The following is a 25044-nucleotide window of genomic DNA, read 5'->3' on the forward strand; positions in this document are numbered from 1 at the left end:
ATTTTAACACCAGCCATGGGTGGTCTCAGTCACTTCTCACCTGCCCCTGTGGCTCCAGCTCTGAGATTTAGGTCTGTTGAGTCCCATCCTGCCCTGGCAGCTGTGCCTGGGGGCTGGGGTCACCCTGGGCTGGAGCACACAGCCCCCAGTTCCCTGGCAGGGACAGCAGCATCCCTGGCAGGCTCCTCTTCTCTTCCCTTCCCTGTGCACAGCATGGCTGAGCTGCAGGTGACAGCGGTGCTGCCTCTCAAGCAGGATATCCCCATGTCAAGGCAGGATCCTGTAGGAGACATTGCCACAGCACAAGTTCAAGTTTAGGCTCTGAGTGGGAAATGCTGTAGGTAACATCAGAAATATCTGCCTTGCTTGCACACTGCAGTGCAAGAATGAGTTGTGGTAGCCTTGTGCCCTGCTGTCTTCTCCACAGGCAACATGAGACTGGCCCACAGCAAACCCAGCACTTCTTCACCCCTTGGGAGACCTGACAGCCCCAGGCCAGTCCATCTCACACGTTGTGACCTTGGCTTTGAGCACAACCACAGAGCAAAGAGAAAAGGCGACAGCTCTTCTGGGACATTTGTCCCCTTTGCATATCTTTCACTTCATTTTGGGGGAGCTCCATGGGCATGGCCATGGGCTGGGCAGATGTGGCTGATGCTGTGGCAGCCCTGTGGCTCCCCGAGAAACATCCTCAAGCTCCAATCTTCTCTGCAAGTGCTAGCTTCCCTTCTTTCCATGTCCCCATGCCTGTGGGGACCCAGCATCGCCAATCAAACCCATATTCCTCAGGTCACAGACATGCTGCAGGAGATGACCACCACCATCTGCTCCCTGAAAACCACTGTTGAAGGCTTCCAGCTGCAGCTCCTGAAGGATAATTTCCAGGAGGTGCATGCACAGAGCTGGGGCAGTTACTGTAGGGCTGTTTGCAGAGTGGTTGGGCTCCCTGGGGACCTGCATGGATAGCAAGGGTGCATGGGGCAATAGAAATGAGGAACTTTGGCAAATCCTTATGGAAAATGCACTGAAGCCTCCCAGGGGCTGCCCTGGCTGCAGTGACCTGCCTGGGTGAGCAACTGGCCTTGCAAGGTTCTTCTGGCAGGGTCCATGTCACTCTCCCAGCCACTGGAGCAGACATCCATCCCTGGGTATCCCACTGTCCCAGTTACCCCACTGCTCTTGTTGCTCCTGCAGTGCCAGGAGGATTTTGCCCTCTAGATTTTGAGGTCCTGGGAGACCCACAGGGCTGGAAATGGCACCGTGGTGGCAAGGTCTGGAGTCTCCCTACCCATCCCAGGGGCTGCCTAGGCTCTCCCCTCCTGGACCAGGGCGGAAAGGCTGATTTCTCTCCCAGACACAGGTGGAGGTGCATCGGGAGCTGCACTGGAACCCTCTCTGTGGGATGCCCACTGGTAAGGTGCTGCAGGCTCCCGGGTGCCAGGCTCCTTTGCTGGCAATGCCCTGGGATGGCTGGGGCTGGCAATGCCCTGGGATGGCTGGGACTCTTCTCTCTCCCCAAAACCTCAGGGGCTGTTTGGTTTCAGAAACTCTCTGGTTGGGAGCTCAGTCCTGAGGCCTTATAGGTACTGGTCCACAAAGCCCCAGGCAGGCTGGGCTGGCTGCTGGAGCAGCACAAGGCCACGGGGACCTGTGTCAGCCACCATGAGCACTGACGTCTCTGTCACACCAGGCTGCCATGCCAGGCTGTGCCACCAGACCTTTGCCAGGTGAATGGCAGGGCCACACTCAGCCAGCCCATCCAGGTCCCCAAGCCACTGCAGCCCCCTTGTCCCTCTACCCCATGCCCTGGCAGGGCTGTGCCCAGGGCCTGTCAGCAGTGCCAGGGGGTCTCCACAGCCGTAAAGCCACCTGGGTTTAAGACAGCGCTGTGATGGGGGACTGCAGGAGTGAGCACTGTCTGGAGCAAAGCTTTGGTGTGTGTTTTTAGCTGTCTCAGGGACTTTGGAGGATGTGGCTGCCTGTCTGGAGAAGGTGCTGTGTGAGATGAAGCACCTGCAGGACGGAGAAGGTGCCCATCCCATGCCCAAGTGCCTGGGAGCTGCAACCCCACATCCCACTTGCTGGGGACACACGGGGGCATCTCTCAGGATGTCCTCACTAGCCACTTTCTGGGGCCACCCATAAGCTCACCTCCCTGCCTTGCCCGGGTCCTGCAGCCTCCCTGTTTCACCCAGGGCTACATGTCCTCCCCAGGGGCTGGGTGTGGGCAGGGAGGTGCTGGGCCAGCTGCAGGAGCAGTGCACGAGGCTGCAGGAACCTGTGGGGTGACACCGAGGACACCCAGGTGAGCACAGCCCCGGGCTCAGCTCAGGAGACACTTGTGCCATGGCTGGTGCCTGAACCAGGCTCAGTGCAGGCTTGCCCAGACTTGGCACATCCCCACTCCAAAGCAGCTCAGCATGCCTGGATTTTCTGGCCATGCCATGCCAACAGAGCTGGGGATGAACAATGGTGGGCGGCTCCAAGGAGGCAAAGGGGAGGGCTGGGGGAACACGTGGAGCCTGTGTGGGATGGTGGAGCACCCAGCCATGAACAAGGTGCTGCTGGAGCAGGGCTTGGGTGTTGAGAACAAGGAAAGGCACACGGGGTGGTGGCAGGGCTGGGGCTCTGCAGGGGATGGCTGACTCCCTGTGCTAAGTGTCTCTGCTTCTCACACTGAAGCAATGAAGGCCCTCCAGCCCTGCTCCAGGCACATCCTCAAACACAACAGCAACTACATTTTCCCATTCTCATGGGAATGTCTGTCCTGGGTGTGCCCTGGGCCACCAGCCCTGCCATGTGGGCTCAGCCTGCTTGTAAGCACTCCTTGAAGGGCTCCCAGGGATGTCATGCCCCATGTAAGGGTTGTTTGTCCTGCATTGCTGCCATGTGGACAAAACCAAGCTCCTCGGGGGCTGGTGGCAAACTGCACAGGTGTCTGGGCTGGCACCCAGGTGTCATGCCTGGTGTAGTTTGCAGCCCCTGCAGCACCGTGAGCCCTCCCCGTTTTACAGGGCTGTAAAATGTCATGGGGGGCTGGGGAGGGGCAGGTGCACCAGGGCTGTGCTGCCAGGCCTCGGGGGACTGGTGGAGTTGGAGTCATACTGCCCTGGCAGCCACTCACTGTCCTGGGCTAACACTAGGGACCATAGAGATACTCTCTCCTGTGTTGCCTCTCCTGTGCCATCCCTGGGGACTCAGCAACCACAGTCTGACACTTTTGGGCTATGCCATGTCCCCATGAGCTCTCTCTGATTAGTCAGATGTCCAGGTCTCTGGTCTAGCACTTGATTTTCCAATCCTATGGCTCCTGGTGACCCTGGAACAGTCACAAGCAGCTTCCCCTCCCCACCACCCAGATTTCCATGTGGCTTCACCTGTGTTTCACAGGCAGTTGTCTCTCTTCTCTGTGTCCCCTGGGTGGGCTCTGGGCACACTCCCTGCCTCACAGACCACCCCCACTCCCAGCAGGACTCCACCCTGGCCTTGATGTGCTCAGGCCACCACAGCTGGGAAACAAGGTGCACAGCCCTGGCTCCTTCCAGAGGCCACCAGCTTGGCCCATTCTGTTCAGTGGGGCAGGACTGCAGGTGGCAGCTCCAGCACAGCTCCACACAAGGAAGCTCACAAGAGCCAGCCCCAGCTTCAGCCCTCCCTCCCAGGCTCTGCCAAGGCTGTCCCAAGAGGCAGCCAGGGTGAAACCATCGCTCCTACACTGTTTATTTTAGCAACACAAATAAGAGATTCAAATTAATTATTGACTGGTGAGCGCAGAGATGCAGGGGCACAGCCTTGCTGGGAGAGGGCCCCGCAGGGACAGCGACCTCCGAGGGACCTGGCAAAGAGGGGACAGGTCACAGCAAGGCACCAGGACCTGTGGGTGTCACACGGGGAGCCGAGGGCTCAACACAGCCCTGCCATTGGCTTGGGGGGTCTCTGCAGTCAGAGCTGGGCTGGCTCCTCCTGGGGCTGGCTCCTCCTGGGGCTGGGCCCTGGATGCACTTGGCCAAAGGCAGTTGGTGTCACTGTGCTGCTGGAATGGGGTGTTTGGAGCAGCTGCAAGTGCAGCCAGCCCCACCTCGGACACACAGGAGCCACTGGGAGAGGGGATATGAAACACTCTGGGCCAGGGCAGCCTTACCCTGCTGCGAGCAAAGCAAAGACACCGGGTTCAAAGCAGAAGAGCGTGTATTGCAAGCGGCTGCGGCGCATCCGGAGAGACTTCCAGCCGCCGGGAAAAAGAACAGAGGGCTTAAAAACGATCCCAGTCTCTAGGGTTACACTGTGTCATGCAAAAGAGCCCTGGGGAGAACCCCATCCCAGGGGGTGGAGGGGAGGGTGTGCTGGCCCAGCCGGGCCACTGTGGCTCACCCCCTGCTCCCCATCGGGGGCTGGGCGAGGGGCCAGATGCCTCCCCAAGAGCCGGTGTCCCCCAGCCCTGCTCACCAGCAAGGATGATGTGTGCAGGGTGGAGGCTGTGGTGGAGCAGGAACAGCCCTTGCTCTCTTCCCCCCTTTCAAAAAACAAGCCTCGTGGGGTATCTGCCCCCACCCAGTCGAGCGGGGCCAAGGGACAGGGGGAAACACTCAGGCACAACCCACTTGGCCTAGTGGGGTGGCCCAGGGGACCCTGAAGAAGGGACCTCCTCTGTAAATGTCACTGGCATGCAAACTCCGGTGTCCCAAGAGAGGAGGGGGTGCTCCCTCCCGGAGAGTCTGGCAGCGGCGGGGTCCCACGTGGAGGCTGGCACCGGTCCCACGCAGCCTCCCGCTGTCTCTGGGGAGCTCCATTCAGCTCGAGAACAAGTAAAAACTACTTCAAACCAAACCCATGCAAGGCAGCTATTTCTCTCGTGTGTCTCGGCAGCTGCCAGACGCCCTGGCAGCAGAGTTCCTCTCCTCTTTGGGGAGGGGGGAGAGGGAAAAAAAAAAAAAATATTTATATGCAGGGGTCCCTCCCCGCCGCGTTCGCTCTTGGCCGCGGCCTCATCTCTCTGCCTCCATGGTCACGTTGGCCTTCTGTTCCGCGGTGGCCTGCTGGGAGACAGCGGCGGGCCAGCCCGCGGGCTGCGCCGGCGCGGCCGGAGTCCACATGCTCTGCTGCTGGCCAGGGGGAGAAGCCGTGGGCCAGGCGGGGTTGAAGGCCCCGTGCTGGGGCAGCGGCGGGGCCGGGGGCGGTGGGGAGGTCGCCATGGAGGCCACGGGGCTACTGCTGTTGAAGCTCTCGGAAGCCTTGAGGCGGGAGAACATGGTGAGGGCATCGGGGAAGTTGGGCGGCGTGGCCGGCGTGTTGGCAGGAGTGCACATCTGTGGGAAGGAGACACGGGGTCAGGCAGGGGGGTCTCTGTCTTCTGCCTCCCACTGGGGCACACAGACCCCTCTGCCCCACTGCTGTGGCACAGGGAACGCCCCCAGACCCACGCTCTGCTGACCACGCTGTTATTTAAGGGTCTAAACTGATGCTGTGGTGAGAGCTCTTGTCAGAGGGCCCAGACAGGACCCTCTGTGCCCACTCTTGTACCCACCCAACTCAGGGACCTCCTCTGCTCCACAACCCGCTGGTGCCACCCTGGGCCTGCAGCTTTCTGACTTGGTGGGCACCAGACTCAGGCCCAGCTCCCACCCCACAGGAGACTGGGCATGCTCTGGCCCTGCCGGGCACTTGCTCTGCACGCCCCAAATCCCCAATTGTCCTGGAGAGTCAAACGAGGCCACAGCAGCCAGTAAATCCCTAAGACACATCTGCCCAAGCAGATTACAGGCTGCCGGGGCACGAGAGCCGAGGGACTGAGTCTGGGGACAGCTGGAAGAGCACAGAGGCAGGCAGCACCCATGCTCTCCTGTGTTTACACACTTCCAGAGGCACGCTCCAGTGAGGCTCCAGGGATTTGCACGCTCCAGGGAGCACACAAGGACTCGTGTGTGTGGCTGCTGCTTGGTGGGAAACACCACGTATCTGGGTGTGTGTTTACACAGGTCAGTGCTTCAGGATCCTCCACGCTCTCTCTCCCATGCTGGGGCTGGTATGGACCACTGGCCATGCCCAAAACATCCTCCATCAGACCGTCCCTCTTGGAGGTGCAGCCCCAACCCTTCTGCGGGGCTCTGAGGGCACTCCCAGCCCTGCTGTCCCACTATGTAGCACCAGCTGCTCTCCAGGAAAACCTCCCTTGGCAGGCAGCTCTGGCAGTGCCCGGTCAGACTTCCCTGCCTGCACTCCTGGGGCTGGGAAGCAGCGAGCTGGACACCGGCACCAGGTTGAAGCGCCTGCCAGCTGGTGCTGCGCCCTGGGGAGCTGTGAAAGCACTTACCATCTGATGGTGGTGGCTGTAGGGGATGTTTGTTTCTTGGAAAAAAGCACTGAGAGCAGTCTGAAAGCAAGAAGAAAAGAGGGAAGATGGTGTTACCACCAGCAAGCAAACTCGGCACCCACCTCATCTCTGCACACAGTGGCAGGGCTTTGACAGACCCCACAGATGATCCACAAACAGGCCCTGGGGGGCTGACCATACCCACAGCCCCTGCCTGCACAGGAGGGTGCTGGGCACAGCTGCTCCCTGTCCCCAGGCAGGGACCCATGCCTGCCATCTGCTTGCACCAGGGCAGGTGACAGCCACGTGTATTTGGGACGACCATCCTCTCTGAGGAGCAGCTACTGCTGGAGCAGAACCTGGCATGCATTTCACAACTCACAGCCATGCTCTGCAATCACTGTGTGCAGGGAGAGGAGGGAAACCAAACCCAACCTCAGCAGGAACCAGTTAAATGTGTGTCCTTAACAGAACATGATCATGGTCACTGTATTCCCACCAGGACATCCCCAGGGATGCAGCAAGTGCCTGCCTCACACACCAGAGCATTTCCAGTTCGGTCGCAGGCGGGGCACGGTGATGACTGACTTTGTCCTGGTTGGCTTCCAGTTAAAACCAGTAACAGTCTGGTAAATATGTCACATGCCACAGGCACGTGAGAGAACAAGGAGGGTTGCAGGGATAGAAGGCTGGAGGAACAGCATGGCCAGGAGGGCAGACACCCAGCCCAGGTCTGGGAGGAGCAGAGGCATCAGGAGCTTTGGGGGTGCACAGGACTGAACTGATACAGGAACAGTGGGAGAAGTTCTTCCCTGTGAGGGTGGTGAGGCCCTGGCATGGGTTGCCCAGGGAAGCTGTGGCTGCCCCATCCCTGGGAGTGTTCAAAGCCAGGATGGGGTTTGGAACAACACGGTCTAGTGGAAGGTGTCCCTGCCCACAGCATGGGGTTAGAACAAGATAATCTTCAAGGTCCCTTCCAACCCAAACTATTCTGTGATTCCATGTTAGTGAAGCTGACCCCTGTTCTGTGCCAGGCTTTAACCAAGTCAGGGCTAGAAAACAATGTTTTGATTCAGTTGCAGATCAGACTTGACGGAAACGTTGGAGAACTGGTTTGGATTCAGTTCTGGTTGGAGGAAAAGCCCCCATGTGTCCCATTCAGCCCTCTCCCCAGGGCCTGCAGCTCTGTAAGGCAGGGTGTGAGGAGCAGGGCTGGGGCTGGGTGCTGCCACACCACCCCAGACTTTGCTCCCTTCCTACAAGCCAGAGATTGGGGTTACCCAAGCTGCTCGGAAAAAAAAAAAAAAGCAGAAAAGCCTGGAAAAAGGAGAGGGAGGTTGTACCAAACCCTACCCAACTGCAGCAGCCACAGTCCTACCACCACACATGCTCTTCATCCTGGTGCCCACATGCTCCTGTGTCATTCCCAGGGCTGGGATAAATGACAGTGAGTCAGCTCAGCTCATTGATCCAATGGAAAACTAATTCTGCCCCAAACACCCAGGCTGGCAGGCCCTGGGAAGGCAAAGGGTTTTATGGTTTCCTGGCTACACAGCAGAAAACTATTGGCACGACCAGGTGGCAGCCAGAGCAGTATCTGCAAACAATGATCCAGATCTGGGTGGGGGAAGCAATTCCTGCTGCACAGTCTGGCAGCTCCCAAACCTTGGGGGGAGTGTGCAATAGCTGGGCTGGCAAAGCTCTTCCCTGCAATAGCTGCATTTAATAACACACACCCGAACCCTGCACCCAACCAGGCTGGGAACTCAGAGCCCTCAGCGCCCGCAGGCAGGACCTGCCGGATCTAAACGGTGGCCATACAGCAGAAATAGGGTCTGCGGGCCCAGAGAGAGCTCTGAACAGGCCAGCACACGTCTAAGAATCAAGGAAATGTCCAACAGACACTTCTGAGGCAGAGACACCCCCATCACTGCGCTACCCTTCGTCCTGGGTGAGGTCTGATGTCAACATCCACAGGCCCTATCGCTCCGACAGATCCTGATAAGAAAGGGGGGAACAGCGAACGGGAAGCACAGGCAGAGGTGTGGGTGCAGCCAGATACCATAAGCTGATTAAATCTGCTCTGTGCTCCTGTTTTCCAAGTGGCCTCGTATCTTGGACTGTGCCACTGGCAGACAGGGGCTGAGCAGGTCCCTGCTGTCCCCCCGAGCTGCCCACTGATCCCTGCCAGCGCTGGGATGGCAGCTGGGACCGGGCAGAGGAAACACTCCACCAGTGCAGGCCCCTCTGCCTAAAAGAGTGTCCCCTCCCCTCCATCTGCCCCTTTCCAAGCATGGCAGGAGCAACTCCTCTGCCTAGCACAATGCCCACCTCCCAAGGGAGCCAGGACCTGCAGAGCCCCAGCCCTGCAGAGGAGGGACCCGCTCCCACCCCCTCGGAGTGTGCCAGGGACACATATGTAACCAAAGCTGCCTGTGCCACCTGGTCTCCAGCCAGCGTCACAAGTGCTGTGGTGACTGGTGCAACAGCAAAGCCAATTAAGGCTTCTCTGCTTGAGGAGCCCGAGCCCAGCTCAGCCCCTGTCTCCTGTCACACTCAGCAGGTGACCAGGCCTCTGTATCCCCCCCAGGACACAAAACCAGGAGCTTCACAGGAGGTGGATCACACAGGGTACCCTGCCAGGGTGCCAAGAGTGGTGACCCAGTCAGAGAGAGGGTGGTTGAAGGTGTGTGCTGTACCTGCTGCCAGCACAGGGGACCCAGCAGCCCCAGTGCTGGAGCAGCCCTGGGAGCACCCTGTCCTTGAGCCACAAAGGAAGGGGCTTCATAAGACATAAATACTTAAGAGGAAGTGGAAATCCAACCATGGGCACAGCAAGCAGAGCCAGACACCTGCTCCTTCTCTTGTTCCCCACACACAGGCTCGCTACACTGAAGAGACACACTTAGCACCAGGAAAAGGAAGGAAAGTATGCTTTTATAAAAGCAGATTTCATCTTATCCTTCCCAAGCAGCCCCAGGGGACACGAGCACATAACAAAACTGAACAACACCTTTCTGCCTGATCCACTGCTCAGCCCCATGTGAGACCCTGCAAACTGCCTGGCAGCCTGCTGGGTTCCAGCCATGGAGGAGGTACCTGCTGCTCTCTCTGGCTTCTCCCAAAAAGCCAGCACCTGCGGCCCTGGAGGGGCCAGAGACACTCCAAGCTGCTTCCTCTGAACTGTAAACCTCCCCCTGCGACCAGTCATGGCACTGCTCCAGCTGCTGGAGGGCTGGGCTGGCACCACCATTCCGGCTGGCACCCACGGCAGCTGTCCCTGGGAGGGCTCACGGTGCTGCAAGGGCTGCAAACGACACCAGGCATGACAGGAAAACCCCTGCCCACCGTCCCCAGGAAACAGGAATGGAGTCACAGCGAGTGGGAGAGGTGATCCACACACTGCTGCCCCATTCCCCAGGGATGGATGGGATGCAAAACAAATGGCTCCCTGGTCAAGCTCCTGAACTCGGTACAGGCTCCAATCAGCTCACACCACACAGAACGTGGCTGTATCCCAAATGTTCTCCTGATCTCCCACCCTGCTCACTGGATGATGTTCCTTCGCCCTACTCCATGCAGCAAAACCCCTCTGCAGTCCCCATTGCATCCTCCTCTACATACAAGGGCCCCTGAGCAGCCCCAAAGCAGCTCGAGCCCAGGAAAGTGGTCCCAAAATACCAGCATCCCGAAGCTGTCCGTGTTTCACAGCAGCCTCCCTCTCCCTCCTGCCCATGACCGACACCCAGGGGCTGCTACCGGCAGGGAAGGTCCTGGGCAGGGCAGATGGGTGCCAGGAGTGCCCTGGCCAGGACAGAGGCACAGAGCTGGGAGAACCCAACTCCTGCTGTTGTGCCACTGGGCCACTCAGCTCCCCTCACCCCCCCTGCGCAGAACACCTCTGCCCATGATGGTCTTACAGGCAGAACCAACACCCTCAGGGTACGGGCAGGCTGATCCAATTCACACCGTGCCCCTGAAGCAGCACTTTGGCTCGCAGGGCACTATTAATTTACACCTCTGAACTCCCCTGAACCCCACCAATTCACACCCAGTGCAGGCACACACCAGCCAGCAAACGGGTGCTGCACCAGAATAACAAAAGCAACCCGGGCAAGAGGTGGGAGCAGGCAGGAGTGGTCGGGAGGTGCTCCCTCCCCAGCGTGGCTCCCAGAAGGAGCCGTGCCCAGCGGCCATTTTGCAAAGGGAATTATCTGACCGTTGCACCAAAAGTGAGTGGGAACATGGTAACGGCTCGTCGTCGCAGCGTTTGTTTACAGCCCAGCTTCCTCTGAGTCATGTGAGTGCCCAGCCGGCAGGAGACGGCTGTTTGTACTTGTGCAACTCGCCAAACGGTGGCAAAGTTCTGCAAAAAAAGCGCCTTTTCATAGAGAAGTTAAAACTTTTGTCATCCCCTCCCCAGCTCTTTTGCGACAACGCACGGAGGTGGTGGAAGCGGCTCCCGCCTGTCCCAGAGGGCCACACAGCCAGGCTGTGTTAGTAAACAAACCCCAGAGCACGCTACACATGCAGCACATCCCACGCCACGGTGCTCCCGGCAGTGGGACGCGGTGGAGGGCAACGCGGCTCGGCCTCCCCAGCATCCCTAAAAACCCACCCCGCGCTCCCCGGACACGCACGGCTCGGCTCGGAACGCCTGAATGAGCACCCGGGAATCCCGAGACCGTTCCCGATCCATCCGGCAGCCGTTCCCTTAGGGAACAGCCCCCGAACGCCGCCGAGGAGCCCGGCGCCCACCCGGGCGGGGGGAGAGAGGCTCCAGCCGCAGGGATGGCACAGACGGAGCCTCCAGCTCCCCGGCCTGGCTTAGACCTGCTCCCGCATCGCAGCGCAGACACCTCAATTACCGAGGTGCCATTAGCGTCAAAACCATCAGCTCCAGCCCGGGGAGCTGCCGGGGCCGCGGGAGGAGAGGAGAAATCCTCTCTAGAAAGCAATTTGCCGGCGACAGCCACCGCACACCTCTTTGCTCCTTTGCACTTCAGCTCCGGGGAGCTCCGGGGGCTCAGAGCGCCCCGAAAGAGTCCCCCCCGCGCCCCCCGCCCGGCGTTCACCCCTGTCAATGTCACGGAGTATCCCGCCCGCGGGCGAGGGGAAAAAAGGCGTCTGGGAGCCAGAAAAGCTTTGACCTACAAAGTCTCCTCTCCCACGGCCGCCCGAGGTACTCAAAACTCCCCGGGGCAGGGCCGTGGGAAAGCCTGCGCGGGGCTCTCACAGCCCACGGCCACACGGGAGGGTCTGTGCGGGCTGCGGGGGGGGACAGGAGGAGGGTTCTGCTCCCCCGGTCCGGCGGGGCTGCCCCCCCAGCCTCCCCCCGCGCAACGTGGCCCCGCTCCCCCCGCCCCGCGTGGCGCCCACGGGGGGCCCGGCCCGGCCCCGCCGCGCGTGGGCGAGCGGAGAGGGGGAGAAGCAGCGTGTCCGCAGGGCCCACGCTGCCCGAATTCCGCCCCCACCACCACGGCCGCCCCACGCGGGGGCCCCGCCCGGGACCGGCACCGGGGCGGCGGCCTCACCTCGAACTGCCAGTGGGCCGCTTGCAGCAGCTGCTTGGCCTGGTCGGCGGCGCAGCCGGCCGCCAGCACGAACTGGTTGATCATCACCTGGTGCTTGAGCTCGTCCATGGCCGCGGCCCCCGCCGCCCTCAGGGCGCCGCCAGCACGGCGGGGCCGGCGGCTCACGCCAATGTTTACCGGGCACTGACTCACGGCGCCCGCCCCGGCCCCGCCCACGGCCGCCGGGGGGCGGGGCCGGCGCGGCCCGGCCCGCGCGGCGCCACCTGGGGCCTGTAGTCCGCGCCCTTCTCCCGCCGCGCCGCCCTCCCCCCATGCGGACCACAACTCCCGGCAGGCCCCGCTTTGTTTGCCGAGCCGCCGGCGCGCGCTGAGTGACGCGCGGGGCCAGCCAATCGGCTCCCGCGGCTCCGTAGTACCTGACCGTATATGGTCAACAACGGCGCGGCGCCCAATGGGAGGGCGGCGGGGGCGGGGCCGCGCGCGAGGCGGGGGGGCGGGGCCCGGCAGTCACGTGGGCGCGGGCGGTGTTTACAGTCGGGCCGCGTGCGGTTTCCTGTTGACGTGCGGGAGCGGCGGGGCCGGGCTGGGCTGGGCGAGCGGGGCCGCCGGTGCTGCCCCTTCTGCCCCGCACCGGTAACGTGTGGCCCCCGCGATGCCTCCGCAGCCTGCGCGGCTCTGCCGGGAGCCCCTTGTCTCGCAGCTCCCGCACAGCCCCCAGCGGGGCCTGAGGCGGTGGAGCAGCAGCAGCAGCGGCCCTTGGGCCCCGCGTCCTCCCGCAGTGCCAGTAAACCACGGAGGGGTTGCTCCAGTCCCTGCTGGTCCCGTTTTTCCCTCAGCCGCAGCGTGCCCGTGCACGCCACTGACTCTTGAAGTGAGAGGTGGCAGCCGGAGAAGGTTCTGGAAGGTGCCAGGGACTGCCGGCCCCTCGAAAGGCTCCCTTGAGAGCGCGGCGTTGCCGCGGCAGATGAAAGCTCGGGGCCCTGGCGGGCGGACAGTGGTGTTGCTAGGGATAAGCAGGCACAGACATGCGGCTGTGGGGAGGAAAGCCAGGGAAGAGCAAGGGAAAAGACACGGGGAAGCGCTGGCTTCACAAGGCTCGTTAAGACCTCCAACCCCCTCCGTGTTTCCTGAGGCCATCTCCTACGGCTTGGAGGTGTTTATCCTCACCACGGGGGGTTTGTTCCCTGACACCTCTGGCCCCAGCCAGCAGTGAGGTGCGGCCATAGGTGTTTCTGAGCCGTGAGGATTAAACGGCTGAAGCTCAGGCTTTGCAGCCTTCGCTGGCCAGGCGGGAATTGCTCTGGTATTCCAAAGCTGGTCACCATCTTCCACGTGTCCTTTAGTAACCAGAGCACTCCAGGGCTTGGAGAACTGGAGAATTCCGAGGCCGAGGGGTTTTCCTCCTCCGCCTGTGTGTGTCACTGCCTAAATCCAAGTGAGAGCTCAGCTGTACAGTGGTGGCAGTAGGACACAGCAAGAGGTGACAGGTCATTTTTCCAAGGAGACAACCCCCAGAGAGAAGCAGCAAGGGGAGATCTGTAGCCAGCATGGTGTAAATACAGCTGGAAAAACAAATCTCCTGAAGGATTATTTTAATCAGAAAGAACCAGAAACTTTTAGAAACCTTGCAGTTGGGTATTTGAAGGGAGAAGGGCTGGGCCTGGCCCAGCAGGGCTTCTTGGAGAGGGTTGGAAGCCCTTTGGAGCAGGGCAGTGTTTAGGAAGGCAAAGTTCATGGGCTCACCACTCCTTCTGGTGAGGAAGAACTGTGTGTAGTCTCCAGGGCTCCTGAACCTTGTTATACCTGACAAACAAAGCAAGTGACAGCTCTGGGCAGGGGACAACTGATACGAAGCAATTAGCTTCGCTGGGTAATAAACCCCTGAGCAGCTGGACTTTGGATGAGCTGCTCCGGTGACTGGGAGGTTTGCAGGGAAACAGATTTCCCTGTTTACACAAGTGTGCTTGTAGCTGCCTCCCCAGCAGAGATGTCCAAGGAGACTCCTGAAGGGCAGGTGGTGGTAGCTGGAGAAACCTGTGGCAGTGTGAGGGTGGGTGTCCCTCTGGCCGCTCTGCCTCCTCACCAGGCTCTATGGAGGGGTTTGAAGGATCCCTCCTCTGTCCTCCTGCTCTTCTCCAGGTTGTGCTGGAGAGTGGCTCCAGGCTCACCTTTTGCTGGATGGATTTTGCTGAGCTGGAAGGCAGTGCAGGAGCTGAGGTCTCCTCCCCACCCCGGGGCTCTGCAGGGTCCCAGGGGAAGGAGCCCTGGCTCAGTTTCACCCTGGTCCTCCCCAGCTTGATCACTCTCACCCCACACCATGATGGCACCTGGAGTCTCAGGCTACCCAGTACCTTGTGGAAGTCTTTTCATCCCTCTGTCCTGGAGGGCCTCCCACCTTCATGGCCTTCCTCCCTCTCCATCCTCAGCACGGAGCAGGCAGAACCCGGGGCTGGCAGCACCAAAGCAGGGACAAATACAGTCTCGGGGACCCCAGAGTTGAAGGTGCAAAACCCACTGAGGTGGCACCACCAGGGTTTGTGGAGCTATTGCTGCTTCTTGCAGCTGCCACAGTGCCCCGGGCTGGGGGGCTGCTGCTCCTCCAGCCCACAGGACCCACCTGTGGTGCTGCAGAACCCCAGGAGAGGTCTGAGAGGGCATCCCTGCTCCCGGCCCCAAGGCTCCCTCTCTCCTTCCCCCTGCTGCTGGCAGTGGCCCCTGCGAGGGACAGAGGAGGCAGTGGTGCAATATCCTGCCTTTGTGTGTGCCCGTGGGCCGGGCTGGGGCAAAGGAGCTGTGGCTGCTGGAGGTGCTGCCCTTCAGCTCCGCTCGCTCCGAGATTTGGGGCGGAAGGGCTGAGCCCGGCCCTGGCACAGCGCTGCTATTGTCGTTGTCTCTCACACACATCTCACAGAGCAGGGCCCCGCAGGGGATATTCTCCAGCGAAAGCCCCTGCCCTCCCAGATGGCAGCAACGCCCTCGGGGCCCTAGGGCTTTCTCGGAGTGGCCCGGGAGGGACCCTCCCGCTGGTGGAGGTTTCGCAGGAACAAAACCCTCCTGCCGCAGCTTCCCAGGCAGAGCTGACACCCCACAGCCCAGTGCTGCGGGACCTGGCTCTGCTCTTGGCTTCCCTGCTTCACCCATATGGCTCCTGGTGAGCAGCTGCAGAGAGAACAGGGCTGGGGGTTGGAACTAAGTGATCTTTGAGGTCCCTTCCAACCCAAAACATTCTAAGATTCTGTGATTCTGTCCCCCAAAAAGCTCGGGGAAGAGCTTTGGAGCAGTTCCCTCCAGGTGCCTCACTGGGCTGGGGAAGAACAAGATGCTCTTGGTGCTCAGGATGTGGGAGGGAAGGGCGAAGGACCCTCATCTTCTGTCCCTGTGCAAATTCCCATCCTTGCCTTGCCTCATGGTGTGAACACGGCTCAGCTTTGCCCCCAGGCTCGTGGCCAGCTGGCTGCCAGCTGGCAAACAGACCCCAGCATGGCATGGGGAGATGGAGATCCTTGCTGTGCCAGATCTGCTCCAGCACTGAGCCCCAGATAAGCTGCAGAGTGAGGCCTTGGGGGGTTATGGATTCACCCTTCTGGGTTGGGGCTGCTGGTGGCACACAAGCTGTTCCTGTCACCCCGCTGCTGCCAGGGGGCTTGTTCCCATCCCTGAGGAGCATCACAGAGCAGCCAGACAGCTCCAGGCCAGCATAGACAAGCTGAGTGTCACCATGTGGGTCAGCAGACTCCATCCTTCACTCTATCCCTCCCCTCCCTCTCTGTGCAACTTCTGTCACGAGAAACTCTTGCAGGGAGAGGCTGGTTGAGCAAGAGGTGCTGTCTGTCTGGGTGCCAGCAGGATCCTGGGGGACACAGCAGGCAGCACCCCGGCACAGTTACTGCCAAGGCTCCCTGTGCCAGGTGTGAGGTACCCAGTTTTCATGGCTGGCCAACAGGACTGGTTGCTAATTCTGTGCTTTTCCCTGTCCTTGCCAACCCTGCTGCAGAACGGGATGCAGCAGAGTGAGGTCTGGTCCTGCTCTGTGCTCACTCCCAGCACCCATTCCCCTGACATCCTGTGCCCTGTGTGGCTCCTTGTATTGGCCATACTCGGGGTGGCCACAGCAGCTGCAAGGGTAATAACTATCTGGAAGCATATTTCCCTTCAGGGTTGTTTGCTTATTCCCGCTGGGTGTGTTTTAGTTTGTGTTTACAGCCAGCAAATTCCACCCACCGCCCGCTCACTCGCTATCACAAAATGCTCCCGTGCTGGCAGGCTCTGCTCCCTGCCCTGTCCCCTCTCCCTGTGTCCCAGCCCTCTCCTATTCCCCTGCTCCTGAGGCCAACTGAAGACATTTCACACGTGCCATCCCTGCTCCTTCATGTCTCCCTGGCATTTAGAATTTGGGTCCCCAGTTCTTTGCAGAACCTGTGCAGGAAGGTGCCTCCCTTCACAAGCCGAGCCTGGGCAGCTTATCCCTGATCCCTGGTGCCAGAGGGGACAGGACTCAGTGTTGGGACATTGGTGGCTCTTTTATGCCTCCTCCTCCATGCCATCCTCTGGGATGGTGTGTCAGCCCAGTCATCCCCTGCTCTCACATCCAAGCCTCAGACACCTCTGTTTTCTCTCCTGCATGGATTATCTGTGAGGGGAAGAACACAGGAGAGGTCTCCCCGTGGGAATGTCACAAGGTCACAAGGTCTTGCAGCTTGGGAGGCCGATCGCCTCTTCTCCTGCTGGCTTTGAGCCTCTGCCAGGAGCAGGTCCCACCTCTGGGAACTGGCCTGGATAATGGATTCCCATGCCAAACTTCCCAGGAGGAACATGGCTACCCCAGCTGGCCCACAGGATCTGCAGGCTCCATGCACACCTCCATCCCAGCACGGACACTCTGTGCATCCCTGCACAGGGTGTGTCCCTGGGCATCCCTCTGCAAGGTGTGTCTCCCTGGGCATCCTCCTTGTGCAGGACGTGTCCCTGGGCATGTCCCATGGGCATCCCCCCCATGCATCCCTGTGCAACCTCCCTGGGCATCCATCTTCCCTGGGCATCCCTGTACAGAATGTGTCCTTGAGCATCCTCTCTGTGCATCCCTGGCCAAGCTCCCAAGGGCTTCCCCATCCAAGGTGTGTCCCTGATATTCTCTGTGCCCATCCCTGGGTCCATCCCTGTGTCCATCCCCATCCAGGGTGCCCTGTGCTCATCCCCAGGCCCCTTCCTGTTCCCATCCCACCCCCATTCTCACTCCCATTCCCACCCCTATCCCATCCCCATTCCCACCCCTATCCCATCCCCATTCCCACCCCCATTTCCACCCCCGTTCCCCTTCCCATCCCCAGCCCATCCCCAGCCCCTTCCCATCCCACCCCATCCCACCCCATCCCACCCCATCCCACCCCATCCCACCCCATCCCACCCCATCCCACCCCACCCCATCCCATCCCATCCCATCCCATCCCATCCCATCCCATCCCATCCCATCCCATCCCATCCCATCCCATCCCATCCCATCCCGGTGCCTCCTTAGCGCCCCCCTCCCAGCGGGGCACCCGCGCTCCCCCCTCCTCGCCGCCCTTGGTACGTTCCGCGGTTCGTCCCCCCCGCGGTTGGTCCCGCCGGCGCGGTGCCTGCCGGGAGCTGTAGTCCGGGCGCGGTTGGACTCGCAGTCCCGGCGTGCCCCGCGCCGCCGCCGTGGGTGCGGGTCCCGGTGCGGGTCCCGGTGCCGCCCCCGGTGCCGCCGCTCTGCGCCCCCCGCGCCGCGGCCGCCATGGGCTCCCTGCTCAGCCGCCGCATCGCGGGCGTGGAGGACATCGACATCCAGGCCAACTCGGCCTATCGCTACCCGCCCAAGTCCGGTGAGGGCCGCGGGGGCCGGGGATGGGGACCGGGGATGGGGGCCGGGCCGGGCCCGGTGCCCCCCGGGCCGAGTGGGACGGCCGCGGAAGGCGCTGCGGGAGCGGCTGTCACCAGCCGGGGGTGGCTCTGGCTCTGCCCCGGGCCCTGCGGGACCTCCCCGGCGGCGAGGCCGTGTATGGAGCTCCGTGGGCCGGAGCGGTGGGACGGGGCTGCGTGTGCCCGGTGCGGGTCGGTGTGAGGGGCGGGAGGGCCCCGTGCCCCGGACCCGGGGTCAGCAGTGCCCGTCCCTCTGCCCGTGCCCGCCCGGCGCAGCCCTGGGGTCCCCCGTGGTGCTGGGGGGTCACTGGGGGTGCACAAGGCTCTGCTCCCCACGCTGGGAATTCTCCGGGAATGCGGCTGGAGCAGGTTGTCGGTCAGTGGCGAGCGCGGCGGCTGCTGCTGGTGAAGGGGAAGCGGCGGCAGAGTTCGATGGGGACACGGAACAAAACTGGGTCTGGTGGAACATAGGATGGCAAATTCCGGCATGACAACCCCCTTTAACTCCTCAGAACGGCAGTGGCTCTCACCTGGGAGAGACCTGGGATGACACGGCCTAGGGGGTGTCTGTTTTCCAAAGGGAATTGTCCTGAAAGCTTGGAGAGTTGTCAGTGCCACTGGTGGGCCCGTGACCCACCTTGTCTGGGGGTGACCTTTGAATTTGGCCAGATTTAACTTGTTTGAAGAGTTTTACTTCTCACAAAATGAGTCATCAGGGAAATTCGGGTGCTTTTTCCCCTTACAGTGTTTATTTACTTATAAATTATTCTAAGTTTCTATTCTGCTAGGGCTTTTCCAGGCAGGCTGGAGAATTTGCAGAGCAGCATTTTGGGTCCCCTCACTCACAGGTACAAAGGCTTTTTGCTCAGAGGTTCGAGTCCTGCGTGTGTCCCATGACTTGCTGGCTGTGACATCCTCAGGGCTGTGTGATGGACACAGCCAGGACCCCTGCTTGCTTTGGAGGGGGTGCAGGGTCATCTCATCGTTACACCTTGTTTTGTGGCAGGTTGCTGCCTGCAGCAGGAATGGTGGTGTGGAGGAGATGGAAGGGGGGAAGCCTGCCCAGAAAAAATCCTACAGCTGTGTTGTATCTCTTAGAAAATACAACCTGATTTTTTAGGGGGTTGGGAACTAGTTTTTCAGGCTGCAGGGAAAGGCAAATGTCATTTGGCCGTTTGGCTGCAGCAGGATCTGCACGTGACAGAATTTTAGATATGAAGTGGATTAGTTGTAACCACCATATGCAATGGACATTAAACTGCTTCTTTCACATCATCTTCCTGTTGTTTCTGTGCTGTTGTATTTACCTGGACTAGAAGTTAATGACGTGTTGGGCTTGTCAGGGTAACCCCATCACACACCTGAGGTTGGGTTTTATGTCCCTGTGCATCCTGGAAGGGGTCTGTTGACTGTAATGCTGCCAAAAACTGTTCCACATGTGATACCTCCCTTGTAACACGGAACAGCCAATGCTTTCAAGCAGCTGATTCAATAAAAATATTGCTATTTCATTCAAAGGCTCTGGATACAATTAGAGGCTTGTTAATTAATTCTCTGTGGCACTTAGTCATGCTCCCTCTGAAAGCTTGGTGTTAAGCCAGGGCTTGCTTTCTCTTTGCCTTCTTCAGGTTTATCTAACAAGGATGTCTTGACTTTGGGGAGGGAGAAGAGCTGTTCAAGCTCAGGATGGTTCTAGGCAGAGGAAGAGGTTGTGAACACTTCCAAGGTGGAGATTCAAAGCCCGGAACAGTGAGGGCTGTGTAGGATGGCAGCTCCCCTCCCTTCCTCAGAAGGATACTGTCCCTTCTGGTCCTGAGTGTGTTTATCTTGGAGCTGGAAAGGTTGGTTATGGCTGGTGCAAAGCCTGACAGTGAGGATGGCTGGGAGTGAGCGAGTATGGTTCTGTTTGATTTTGGGAAGCGAGCTGGAAGCAGTACAAAATGTTCTCAGGCCAAATGGTTGCTAATGATTTCTAACTTGACACTGTCGCTGTGAGCCCTGACTGGAAGAAGCCAGTTTTCCATTGCCTGACACACACTCCTGGCTTCTACATTACCTCTGGAAAGCTGGAAGGTGTGGTGAGAGAGCATTCCCTGAGGTCACCCATCCTCTGGAGCCCTGTGCATCACCGAGGGTTGTCCCTCACCTTTTCCATTCTGTCTCTCCAAGTCTCTGGTTTGAGCAGGTCTTGACTTATCGTGAATGTCTGATCAGCTGCTGGGTGCAAACACACCCCCTCACGAGAAGAACACGTTGTACAAGGAAATAAACCCTAAACACAGGTATTCTGGCTGTAATTCTGCCAACCTGCCTGTGGAAAGGAACACAGTGACTGTACCAGGTGGTTCCAAGTGACGGCACCTTGTTGAGTCACAGCTGGTGGCAAAGGCAGAGGTGAATATTCACTTCTCCTTTATTGACTTTTGATGTGGTTGCCGGGTCACTCACGTGCTCTGGGGAGGATTGAGCAGATTGGTGTGGAATCCACTTTGGTCTGTATGAGCCAGAGTCCCCAGTGAGGCATCCACAGGTCGTGTGACAGCTTTGTTGCAAGTTGTATGCAGTTCTATAGTCAAAAATCCTCTGAAAATGCCCTGCTTATTCCTCCAAGGCTCTGGGTGTGGATCATCAGCATTTTCCCTCTTGCATCAGGATGGCTGAGGCTGCTGTGGCCCTTCTCTGAGCCCTCTTTTCTGGTGCCTTTTAACCAGAATTTCTTGCTTTGTGGAGCCTGTGCTGGCGTTGTGCCTGCCTGACCATTTGGAAGAAGGGCTCAGTTTGTACAGAAGAGTAAGTGCCTCCATGAAACGGGCTAAAAATGGGTCATTTTTTGCCCGTTTAGCAAGGAACAGTCATGATCTCCATCGTGCTTCTGTGCTTGAGGCAGTGAAAGGATCCATGTTTGTGCACATGGTATCACATGCCTTTTGAACCAGTGAGCAATGCACCAGTGCTTCCCACAGCTCCTTCAAGAGCTCCAGTCCTTCAAGAGCTCTGCCCTTGGGATGCCTCTTCTCCTCTGGAGTAAGCTCTTGGAAGAGTATTCCCTGGAGGTTTTTGGGAGGGGAAAAAAGGAGATTACTCCTCTCTGAAGCTGAACTGGTGTGTTGTTTGGGAATGAGGCTTTAATCAAAGAAGGAGCAGTTTTAAATAGGAGAGGAATACCCAGAGTCCATCACCTTGTTCCCGGCTCACGAGCCATGTGTGCTGTGACATTGTCACAACAGGAACACGTCCCTATATTTCACACAGAGCTGTTGTTCCTCACTCTCTCCCCAGAGCATGTGGAGTAGTCTCTCCATTACTCCTGCTGTGTCCTGGAGCTGGTGACAGCCACCACCACCTGCCACTGACCGGGACATTCCCTCCTGCCTTCTCCCCAGCTCCTCATGAGCACCACACTGAAGCGCTCGTGGACCAGAGCCAGTTGATTTTGCTACAAGTTTGTTGCTGGATGATATTTGTCTCAGCTCAGAGCCACACTCCTGTTTGCTACATGGTGGCTTTTGGTGGCCCAGCAGGGATAGGTGATGGGGAAGGCGGGATGGCCTCATCCAGCCAGGATCTTGGTTCAGGCTGTGCCTGACAGTCCCTCCCTCGGCGTGCTGTGGTGGAGTGTCTGGCTGAGTAATTAAAAGGAACTCAATTTCTGTCACTTCACTGTTAATTGTATTCATGGTGAGAAGCCTAAATGGCCATTAATTGCTTTCTCTTACTGAACGTTGTGCGACTCAGCCCGTGTTTTGCTGAGGTTACAGTTGTGCTGTCGACTCTGTGCTCCTGGTTCTTGTAGGGTGTTGTGTCACTCCTGTATCACAGCCATGTGTTGGGGTTGCATGAACCTGGGATTAGGATGCTGGGTTAGGGAGAGGCAATTGTGACTGGAGCAGTCTGGTGCTTTATGCTGGTGCCTTTATGATAATAAAACCCCACCACTATGTTGTAGTAAATATTCACTATTTTGGTGTCATTTGATGGGCATCAAGGAGGAGCCTGGGGTTCCAGTTTGGTTTTGCATGGGACAAACTATTGAGTCAGACTTGGCCATTCTGGGTGTCCCACTGCTGTTTTTCCAGCCACTGTAAAGTTTTCCACAATAATTTCTCTTAAAACCACTGCTTGGACCTCAGCAGTGTCACCCATTCCTGTTCTCTTTTGTCTGATGCTCCCTTGTGTTCTGTCCTGATTTACTCTGGGGAACTAAAGCCACAGTTATTTTTTGCTCTGGCATTTTTATCCTATTCCATCCTTGTTTATTTATGTATGATTCTTCTCCTGGTAAGTGTGTCACTGCATTTTCCTGGAGGATTTCTGTTTGTAGCAATTCCGTGGAGGGTTAATCCGAGGATTTTTTGCTTTTCTTTTTTTCCTGCCAAAGAGGATGGCACTTTGCATCCCCCTTCTGCCCATAGCTACAGAGCTCTGTGTAAAGCTGGCCTTGCAACACCTGCCTGAGATAGGTCAAGGTGGTTTTATAGGCTGAGGGGACTTGTGGGAACAGGGTTCAAGAGGTGTGGCAGCCTGGCTAAAATCCTAAAGCTGTCTTTGTAGTGGATTTGGAAATGGAACCTAGAGGTGGAGCTGCAGCAGGATTCTAATGCATAGAAAATAAATACAAGCTTTTTAGAGACACTAAAAATCCTAAATGTGTGGATGCCTCAGTGACTGGAAAAGAGGATGCCTCATATTTTCTGTCTCAAATTTTCCTTTTCCTTTTAGTCCTTGGTGTGATATTTACAGAAATGCTTCCTTGAAGTGTTTTGTCTTCAACTTGGGCAAACTGTGAGTTGCTTGTGACAGTGGTTGAGAGGATTAATGCATAACTTTGGACTTACCTTAAGAGCTCTGAACTTCATGTGTTGTTGTAGCAACTGGTTTCTGAAAGCTTGCAATAGAATATCTTTTTTTAGCTGCTGAAAACTGTGTTATAAATTTGTGGAGACAGTTTGCTGCCATTCTGGTCTGTTAGTCTGGCTGTTGAGACCTTGAGCCTGTGGCAGGTTTTGTGTTGTACAGCAGCCCTGGCAGAGCCCAGGGGTTGTTCTGCTCACCAGGAGCTCCTCAGAGTGATTTTCCCTGTGCTCTTTGTGGCTGGCACTGACTGCATTTCTTGTTTGCTTTTGAGGGAAGTACCTCTGGGGAAAAAAAAAAACATCCTTCGCGTTGAAGGAGGTGACTTAGAAGATGAAAAGAGGTTCAATCTGAACGTGGAACTGCAGCTGTGGTTTCCAGTTGCTGTGTTGGAGAGTGTATTTGTGAAAAATCCTAACAATTTGTTAGAGATCCCTAAAGTAGTTCTTAGTGGAACAATGACAGTGTGGCAGGTGACTTAAACATGCTAGTTTTGTGTCTGGATGTTGTTCCAGTTATACAGGAGAGACCTTTTTATCCCAAGGTGCTGGAGAGGGTGCCTGGAGATGCTCTGAAACCATATCCTGGGCTCATCCCACAGCGTGGGCAGCAGAGGAGGGTGAGATTCTGCCCCTCTGCCCTGCTCAGGTGAGACCCCACCTGCAGAGCTGCTCCAGCTCTGGGGTCCCAGCACAGGAAGGACATGGAGCTGTTGGAGTGAGTCCAGAGGAGGCACCAAGATGATCAGGGGGATGGAGCAGCTCTGCTGGGAGGAAAGGCTGGGAAAATTGGGATTGTTCAGCCTGGAGAAGAGAAGGCTCCAGGGTGACCTAATTGAGGCCTTCCAGGACCTGAAGGGAGCCTATGGGAAAGATGGAGAGGAACTTTTTGCAAGAGCCTGGAGTGACTGGACAAGGGGGAATGGCTTCACACTGACAGAGAGTAGGTTTAGATTAGATATTTGGGGAAAAAATTCCTCCCTGTGAGGGTTGGGAGGCCCTGGCACAGGTTGCCCAGAGAAGCTGTGGCTGCCCCAGCCCTGGAAGTGTTCCAGGCCAGGTTGGATGGGGCTTGGAGCAACCTGGGCTAGTGGAAGGTGTCCCTGCCCATGGCAGGGAGTGGAATGAGATGAGCTTTAAGGTCCCTACCAACCCAGACCCTTCTGTGATAGTTTCTGTCTCATTCAATGGATATGAGGGAGTTCTCCAAGTCTGATCCCAGATAACCAGCTGCTGTGGTACTGAGACATCCTGCACAAGCATTGTCCTCACAGTTAATCAAATAAAATGTTCCAAAACATAATGCTACTTTGACCCACATAAAATGTGAAATCTATTCCTACCCTCCGTGTTCCTCGTGCTCTTCAGAACCGGTGTGAGCATAAACCACTGCAGTGTATCTCAGCTGGAGAGGCTGGGTCAGGCTGGCTGTGCTTGGAGATCATATGCAGATCAGCTTTTTAATTTGTTGCTTCTGGGAGGGGTGGGAAAAGATTCCCTGTGATTTGAAACACCTGCATTTGTGTTCAAGGAACGACCAGATGTGGCACTCAGTGCCCTGGTCTGGTTGACAAGGTTGGACTCGATGATCCTTAGAAGTCTTTTCCAAGCTCAGTGATTCTGTGATTTTGTTATTCCGACTCCGTAGGTCTGATTCTAAGTGGGTTGTGGACCTGTGCTGAAGGTGATTGTAGTGCTGAAACACGTCCTTCTTTCCAGTACAACAAACATCTGGATGTTTGTAAGCTGAACTCAGCAAAGCTGAGCACTACTGTCGTCATTAGGGCCCTGCCATCTGTGCCTTTCTTGAAGCATAAAGGAAAAAAGCCTTAATGGAAAAAACAGAGCCATTCATGGAAACGCTTCCATGTCAGAATAATCATGCTTGCTCCTGCCTAGAGGGACTGCAAATCCCCCCAGAGTGCCTCCACAGCCACTCAGATGATTAGTTACTGCTTCTGGAATGGCTCGTTTGAGCACAAATTTATGCTGTCTGTGCACTGCACCCAGGGAAGTGAATGTGCATGGGGCTCAGTTCTCTTATCCCCTGCCCTGAAACTTGAAGGGAAGTGACTTGGATGCAGGCTTTTATTTTAGTTCTCTCCTGATACTCGTGTCTCTGAAATTGTAGCTCTGTGAAGTTCATGTTTGAGAGTGCTTTCCTGGAGTCTTTCTAGGAGGAAGCTGTGTTTGTGGTGCTCTCATGCACCTGAGTTGATTCTGTTGGCTTTGGAGTTAATCCAGTGCTCTGGAATCCCAGTGACCTTGCACACACTTCCTTCATCTCCTGAAATTTGAACCTTAGTGCATCACCTTAGAGATGAATTAAACGAATTTGTGGTGAAACTTTCAGAGCTGAAGTTCCCTTTAATTGGTCCCTGTGTATCTCTTCCAGAAGTTCATGTTTCTGCATTTAGAGCTGATAGTGTTATTAATTAAATTCAGCGTCAAGGTGTGAAGGTTTTGTGTG

General features: G+C 57.6%; 2 protein-coding genes across 5 annotated transcripts in view; one reads left to right on the forward strand and one right to left on the reverse strand.

Moving 5' to 3' along the window:
• Nucleotides 1-4170: 4170 nt before the first annotated feature.
• Nucleotides 4171-12139, reverse strand: UBALD1 (UBA like domain containing 1). The gene is made up of 3 exons (XM_064672636.1): nt 11845-12139; nt 6311-6370; nt 4171-5306 (listed from the first exon to the last, which is right to left on the reverse strand). The coding sequence occupies exons 1-3, from the start codon at nt 11950-11952 to the stop codon at nt 4986-4988; spliced, it is 489 nt and encodes a 162-aa protein (XP_064528706.1). The 5' UTR covers nt 11953-12139; the 3' UTR covers nt 4171-4985.
• Nucleotides 12140-17496: 5357 nt separating this feature from the next.
• Nucleotides 17497-25044, forward strand: part of MGRN1 (mahogunin ring finger 1) — a 52963-nt gene continuing 45415 nt past the window's right edge. For 2 of the 4 annotated variants that reach the window (XM_064672638.1, XM_064672639.1), the window contains exon 1: nt 17499-17687. In XM_064672638.1, coding sequence (XP_064528708.1) covers nt 17600-17687 — 88 coding nt within the window. In that variant the 5' untranslated portion in view covers nt 17499-17599. Of the gene's footprint in view, nt 17688-25044 lie in introns of all 4 variants that reach the window. The other 2 variants (XM_064672641.1, XM_064672640.1) reach the window with 2 other exon arrangements.

Source organism: Pseudopipra pipra, chromosome 16, assembly GCF_036250125.1.
Source record: "Pseudopipra pipra isolate bDixPip1 chromosome 16, bDixPip1.hap1, whole genome shotgun sequence".
In the NCBI taxonomy this organism is placed as follows: Eukaryota; Metazoa; Chordata; class Aves; order Passeriformes; family Pipridae; genus Pseudopipra; species Pseudopipra pipra.

Excerpts from the sequence above, each read along its gene's own strand:
- UBALD1 (XM_064672636.1), bottom strand. The coding sequence starts at position 11,952 with ATGGACGAGCTCAAGCACCAGGTGATGATCAACCAGTTCGTGCTGGCG. Across the intron at positions 6,371-11,844 it reads CGGCCCACTGGCAGTTCGAG|ACTGCTCTCAGTGCTTTTTT; the intron begins GTGAGGCCGCCG and ends TCTTGCTTTCAG. Across the intron at positions 5,307-6,310 it reads ACAGCCACCACCATCAGATG|ATGTGCACTCCTGCCAACAC; the intron begins GTAAGTGCTTTC and ends TCCTTCCCACAG.